Raw genomic sequence first — 6891 nt, forward strand, 5'->3', positions numbered from 1 at the left:
CTTGCTCCTGGTATTGCTTTTATCTATAATTCTTCTAGATTGTGCTTATGAACTAAATCTCATCTTGCGGATCTTGAAGCAAATGGTTCTTAATGTTTTTGTACCCTCAGTAACAAAACAAAAGGAAGGGTTCCTAAAAATATGATAACAGTTAAATTAAGTCTTCCTCATTTTCGTTTTAAATGATTTCTTTTGTTTCAGCATTGGAAGTCATGTTCCTATGTCTATTGGTGTTTTATTTGTTTTGGAAGGCAGGATGTTGTCTGCCCTTTGCCCCTTTCTCATCATTGGTACCATATTTTGTGAAGGGGTAGGGTATATCCTCTCCTCATGCTTGTATCGTTCTTTATTTTAATAAAATTTTACCTTGCTATTGCAACGCTTGATTAAATTTTTTATTTATTTTTATAATGCTTTTAGATTGTGCTTATGAACTAAATCTTCCAATCTGAACAAGACCGATGGTTCTCATACTTCTTCAGTCTCGGGATGTGGGGAGTGCAGCACCTGACGGCTGGACCTCTGAAGTTGATGAATTTTTTGAAGGTAGATCCCATCTTGTGGATGTTGAAGCAAATGGTTCTCAGTATATCTCAAAAGTTAGTTTAGTAACATATTCAAAAAAATCCCATATATGTAGAATAGGCTAAAGAGCTGTAGTATATATACAGAGCATCAGAGATAGTATAAATGCGGTACAAGTGGAATTTTCTCAACCTATCCTATGTCAAAATTATATGTAGAGACTGGTACAAGAATATGTCAAAATTATAAATGCTTCATGAAACCTCAATATTGTATCATCATTGGTATAAGAATATGAACTACAGCTTCATTGATCTTGTTAAATTTAAACTTCTGCTCAGAGCCTAAGAAAGCTTGTTGTCACTCTCCAAAATTTAGTGACAACCTAAGGAATGTGTCATCTGTTGCCTCCACCGCTCTCTAAGCTAATACAGTTGCGTAGAGCGATTATGCTCGAAATGGTCATAGGCATGTCTAGTTCTTAAGAATAAGAGCACACTTGACGCCAGCCCCAAAACAGATATGCACGCCCACCACACAAATGTTAGAAAATAGCAGTTCCGCCCCATGCACACTGTTGTATCAGCTGTTAAGATGTTGAGGCCAGTGCTTACATTGGCATCGTAAACAATTGCAGCTAGAAAACCATAAACAAGTGAACCGAGTGGTATGTTTGTAATCAGAATGTTGTGATTGACACCTACGCTGTTAGGCCCGAACAACTCTGATGTAATGGAAACAGCAGCAGCAAAAATGAAACCAGAGCTCAATCCGATCAGTGCAGTGCCAGCGTGCAAAGCCATGGTACTGCCTGATGCAGCAAGCAATGTGAAAGCAACTGGGGTTGGCAAAAGTGCTATGGTTAGCCATCCTGTCCTTGCAAAATAGAACTTCCTGCAGAGTTGGTATCATTCAATTTGTTAGTTTTGTTAAGCTAAGGCCAAAGCTATTAGTCTCATTAGATTAAGGTGTTGCTACTTAAATCATATGTACTGACTAGACTAGATACTCCATGTCTCTCCAATAAAGGTGGCATCAACCCAAAGCGTACATAGGTGGCCGCACCTCTATTGGAGAGGCGGCCAGCAAGGTGGTCGGTAGTTGGGCTCCAACCTAGATTAGGAAAAGTGTTCTTTCAGTCCCTTGTTTTCGTCAGATAGCAACTTTGGTCCTGATGTTACGTTATGGTTTCTCGCAATTTCGGTCTCTTTGTTGAACAATCTTTGCAATACTGGTCCTTTTTGTCATTTCAATGTGAAACGCTGAAGGTGATTCTTAGGAGCAAGGTACATTAATCTTAAGTTGCAAAAGAGGTGGGACTTCAAGTGACCATTTACGCAAGTCATTTCATCGTCAAAATGATGAAAAGGACCAGCATTGTAACGATTGCTTAAACATAAGGACCAAAATTGCGAAGTCAAAACCCATGGACAAAAGCTGTATCTCACCACAGCACCGGACCAAAAGCACAATTTCCCTTGCTTCAGCCGTACGTAATTCTCAAAAGGTGTTAGAGTTGGAAGTTACTTACGCTCGTATGTAGTCGGGTACAGCTGATAGCAACCGGCCAAAGAATGAGAAGGATGAATAGAGAGTCACAAGTGTTGTGGTATTGGAGCTCTGCCCTAATGATTGAGCTATCTGTCCAAGATTGTTACTGTAAACAAGACCAATGGTACCCCCACAAAAGTATGCAATGTAGTATAGCCAAAAATCCAACCTTCTCACAAGCAATCTTGCCGAGTGCTCTTCTCCAAGCATTGCCAATTGATCCTTTCCCACAATTGTTCCACAACACCCTGTGTACTCTGCACTCTTGTTTCGAAATGACAAACTTTCAGCAGATGCACCATTACTGACCAGAAGGTGAGAAAGCGATCCATTCCCATAAATACTAGGCTCGCGGCTCAGCAGCTCTTTGTGAAGCTCTAGATCATCTACATCGACAAGAATGAAGCCTGAACCTTCAATGCGGATGTTAGAGTGAATGGCACGACGAAACCAGTCCCGAGCATAGACAATGCCAGGAATACACAAAGGGAAAATGAGTAGGAAAACGGCTCCACCCAAGAAGACGCGAGCAGTTGCTGTGTCAAAAGAGGACGAACCAAAGAGAAGAAGGTAAATGCCAGTTAGAACAGCTAGGATATTCAAAAAGAGAAAAATGACGGAGTCACGACGAACTCCTTCAGGTGGAAGGGGGTCGAGAGAGGGTTGTCGGAGAATTGGAATCAATGCTGCTACAGAAGTGAGAAGGGGAATGACAGCATTCAAAATGAGATATAAAGAAGTAGAAGAGGAGTCAATTGCATCTGCAGCGAGGTTGTATAAGGCCGCACTTACACCGTTGAAGCTCACTGTGAGTGATATTGCTAAGGGTTGATTAGCCGGGAAATTCCGAATGCAAAGAACGAAGCATACTGTGTTGAACCAACAGATGCTACACCCAGCCAACAAACACAGAAGAAACATCTGCAGGCCATGAAAGTCATACCAAGAAAATCAAATTATCATCTACCAAACTATCACAGTGGCTCAAAGTCATAATTAAATAATTTTTAAACAGGCCTCAATTAATCAGCTATACCATTCAAAGAATTAAAACTTCTTTATTAATAATGAATCATCTAGTCATCTATCACATGCATACGTGCTCCTACGTTGGTATCTGATTAAGATTGATAAACAATACAGCCTGCTATCTATGGATCCATCACATGCAATGTTTCTCCAGTGTTTCAGAGTTTGGTTGGAAGATTAGTTAGGTATTAATGTAATAGACAGAAGCACCAAATAGTTTGATCCTGGCATATTTCACTATATAGATTCATTTGGTTCAGGAAATAAATTACATTATAGGTCTTCTTTTAATTAGAATCATCAAAAAACAAAAATTAGATTGATTTTTTGGTACAACCATCATAGTCAACGAGAAGGGAGTGGTTACTTTAAAACCTAAAGGAAAAGGAACAGAAGTAATAGAGAAAAACAAAGGAAAGAAAAATGCAACTTACCAAAAAAAAAAAAAAGGAAAGAAAAATGCAAAGAAATGTGAAAAAAAACAAGATAAAGTAAAAGTGAAAACAAAACCAAATATTATTGACAAACTCTAAGAAGTTACCAAGTGGTGTCCTTCCAACATTTTTGCTGGTCATTTTCAATCATGCAAGGATGCTTTCGTACACTTTTGGTTGAAATGCAGACATTGATGTAAGTTTCAACAAACATAAATATGCTTTCTATTTTCGACCGCAAATTATAATATCATTTCTCTTTTTGAAGCAGAAGAAAGGAAAAGAAAAAAAGCCAACTGATCTCTGCCTAGACCCTATTGCCATACGAGTTAAACTTCTACGAGTAGAGAAAGTTCAAACATTTTCTTTTTCTGTCATGCACTAGTTCAACTACCTCTTCCTATTTACTATTAATAACAAGAAGAAAAACGGATTTTTTTATTTTATTTTTTATTTTCATTCGTAAAAGTTCATATATCACGGATTTTTGAATTCATGACTTCCACGTAACATCTTACCAATAAAAAGAAATAGATAAGGCCAAATGTCTCGCGATTAATTGGTACATCTTTACGTATATTTTTGTCAATAACTACCAATTAGTTAATGGACCACCGGAAAAATCCCCAAACAAGTACAGAAAATGACTGACAAATCTAAGAGACTAGTGTGGTAAATCAATACGATGGCCCACTGGGCCAGGCCCAAGAGAATTATGAAATCTAGCATTTAGTATTCTTTTTGTTGGTATACTAATCTTTTTGGCAGACCATCTTCTTTTTTCTCCTCTAATTGAGCCACACAAAACCCATCTGAAACTTGAAAAGTTGAAATATATTATTTTCTAAAAAGCTGATAGTTTATATACATTAAAAAAAAAAAAAAAAAAATCAAAGTTTCGTAGTACCATACTACCATACCAGTCAGTCTCTCACTTCAAAGTTCTAACTAATAAGTTGCAGATAAGTGGGTGCTCAACATTTATGACCGGTATCCCAGTGAATGTTTGTTAAGCATATGAAATTGAAGGAAAAAAAAAACATTTTAATCAAAATGAACCCCAAAAATGAAAAAAGAATAAGAACCCAAAACAGAAAGACCAAAATCTTGTCAAAAAAAAAAAATCAATAGTGTTTGGATTAAAAGTTCAAACCACGGATATCACGCAAACCCCACATACAAATGAACGGCAAGGAGAGCTTTGCTTTCTTCTTTCTTTTTGTTTCTGATATTGACAATTTATCCTCCAAGTAAAAATGAAAGAAGAAATGTAGAGGCCGAAGAGTTTTCACTTTCCAGTGTCAAGCAACAGAAACAGTATTTGGAAAAAGTAAAAAAAACAAGTGGTTGAAGTTGAAGTTAACCAAGTTATCATCCACAAAGTTCTAGAGGTGTCTGACCAAAAAAAAAAGTTGTAGAGGTGAAAATAGCCTAGATTTTGCATCAAACACAAAATCAAAGAAACCCATTTCACACTTTGGAACAATAGCCTAAAAGAAAAAAATGTATGGTTTTTTTTTTTTTTGGTCAGAAAGAAGAAAAACATGTATGGTTATACTTACTTGAAATGAAATCAAACCAAATTAGTAGATGAAATCAAATGATTTCCAAATCCCAAGAACAAACACAATTACACAAGTACCAAGTTATGGATGTTTCAGAGAAGAAGGGAAACGTACGTACCACGATATAAGGCAAGACGATGATTTGGCGGATGACGAGCCATTGAAGGCCGTAACCGACGAACCCCATGAAGGCGGCCATGAACAGCACAACCCACAAAGGAAAGTACATCAAGGCCAAACCGGAGGACCACCCGAAAACCTTCCCCAAATCCGAGGCCGTGGCCAAGTAATTCAGCTGGACTTGCGAAATCCCCAGAACGGATTTCAACACCGACGAGTAGGACGAGAAATCGAAGTTGGTTCCGGTGAATGCCTGAATCCATATCGTCGCCAGCAGAATCATCCATTTCCTCGACTGACCCGCCATGAACACGAGAAACGCTAGTTTGTAGTAACTGGTACGCCGGGAAACCTTTTCCTGCGACGACTGCGGCGGCCGCGGCTTTGGATTGCTATGGCTGCCGCTGCCGCTGTTAATGCTAATGGGTTTGTCACGTCTATCTGATGAGGAGGAGGAGGAGTGGTCTCGACGTGGCCTCATTTATAAACCTACAATCCCTCTCATTTATATGCATCCACAGACTCCATTATTCTGTGTAAATGAGTCATAATAATAATGGTGACGTTCTTTCTAGTTTCTATCCTTGTCATCGTCTAGCTTCTTGTTTCTTTTCTTGTCAATCAATTTTTTGATTTGAAATTGGGGGTTTTTTCATTGGAGGGCAAAGCCTGGGTGTTGGGCAATTTTGTTTCCTCAGCGTAATAATTCAATAAAAGATAAGTGTTATGCGATTATAACGCAACAGTTCTGTTACAAAATATCATGTTATTATGCGATTGTTACGCAATTTTAACACGTACAATTTTCTAAAATCTAAACTGAAATGTTCTCCACTTAACACATGACTAGCCATAAGTGTCTTATTAGAAGTATTTTGTTATTCAAGTGAGATTTTTCTCATCGCATGGTAATACCAAGTGCAAACCAGTAAAAAATAGTGTATGTGATTCCAACACATATAATCTTTTAGTTACTGAACTATTGCACACTTAATACATGAGTAAAACAGACCCACAAAATACATATTCTTAAGATAGATTATTCCCATCACGCACTAAATGTGAGCGATATAATAATTTACTTAAAAAATATCAACAGGTCTTAATAATAATAATTAAGCTCAATAACATTTTTCCACGTATTCCATCGAATTCACAGTTTTTCATCTTCTTTTCTAAACAAAATTTGAAATTGCAAACAAAATTAGCTAAAAATTTATCTACTTCGTCTTCATCGTATACGTCTAAAATTAAACTCTCGAAAACTCATGGGACAAATCTTACAAGTTACAACTCATTCATTCTGTAATACTCCATACAGACGAACTGCTGAAACGTAAAAAAAAGGAAAAGACTGTACAAGATTTTTCTTTTCTTTTACAATATTTTTCTTTTCTTTTCAATGAATGATTGTTTTGCTTGTACCTTGTATAACTATTTTCCCATGAATAATCCAGAGAGACTGAGGATCTAATTCAGGTTAACGTGGCACCATGTGATATGACAGACCAGAGGCATCCAAGGGTCCAAAGTGCTATAGATAATTCGTGTTCTGTGACTTTGGGTCAGGTCGATCGGTCACCCTAGTCACTACCATGTGTTTGGCTCTTTCTCTGTTAAACCAATTTTAAATTGATGAAGAAAAATGCACCTCGTACATATCTATT

The 6891-nt window shown here is 37.5% G+C and overlaps 1 protein-coding gene across 1 annotated transcript; it reads right to left on the minus strand.

Annotated features, from left to right (window-relative positions):
- Nucleotides 1-642: 642 nt before the first annotated feature.
- On the minus strand, nt 643-5922 carry LOC112177080 (protein NUCLEAR FUSION DEFECTIVE 4). Its single transcript, XM_024315274.2, has 3 exons — nt 5223-5922; nt 2057-2997; nt 643-1419 (listed from the first exon to the last, which is right to left on the minus strand). Exons 1-3 carry the CDS (start codon nt 5703-5705, stop codon nt 951-953), a joined length of 1893 nt encoding a protein of 630 aa, XP_024171042.1. The 5' UTR covers nt 5706-5922; the 3' UTR covers nt 643-950.
- Between the last annotated feature and the right edge of the window lie 969 nt (nt 5923-6891).

Source organism: Rosa chinensis, chromosome 7, assembly GCF_002994745.2.
Source record: "Rosa chinensis cultivar Old Blush chromosome 7, RchiOBHm-V2, whole genome shotgun sequence".
Classification (NCBI taxonomy): domain Eukaryota; kingdom Viridiplantae; phylum Streptophyta; class Magnoliopsida; order Rosales; family Rosaceae; genus Rosa; species Rosa chinensis.

What these genes read in the sequence shown, in the direction of transcription:
- LOC112177080 (XM_024315274.2), bottom strand. Translation starts at nt 5,705, where the DNA reads ATGAGGCCACGTCGAGACCACTCCTCCTCCTCCTCATCAGATAGACGT. An exon ending in TCGTCTTGCCTTATATCGTG is followed by an intron (nt 2,998 to 5,222) that starts GTACGTACGTTT and finishes CATGGCCTGCAG; the next exon opens with ATGTTTCTTCTGTGTTTGTT. An exon ending in GTACCCGACTACATACGAGC is followed by an intron (nt 1,420 to 2,056) that starts GTAAGTAACTTC and finishes CCAACTCTGCAG; the next exon opens with GAAGTTCTATTTTGCAAGGA.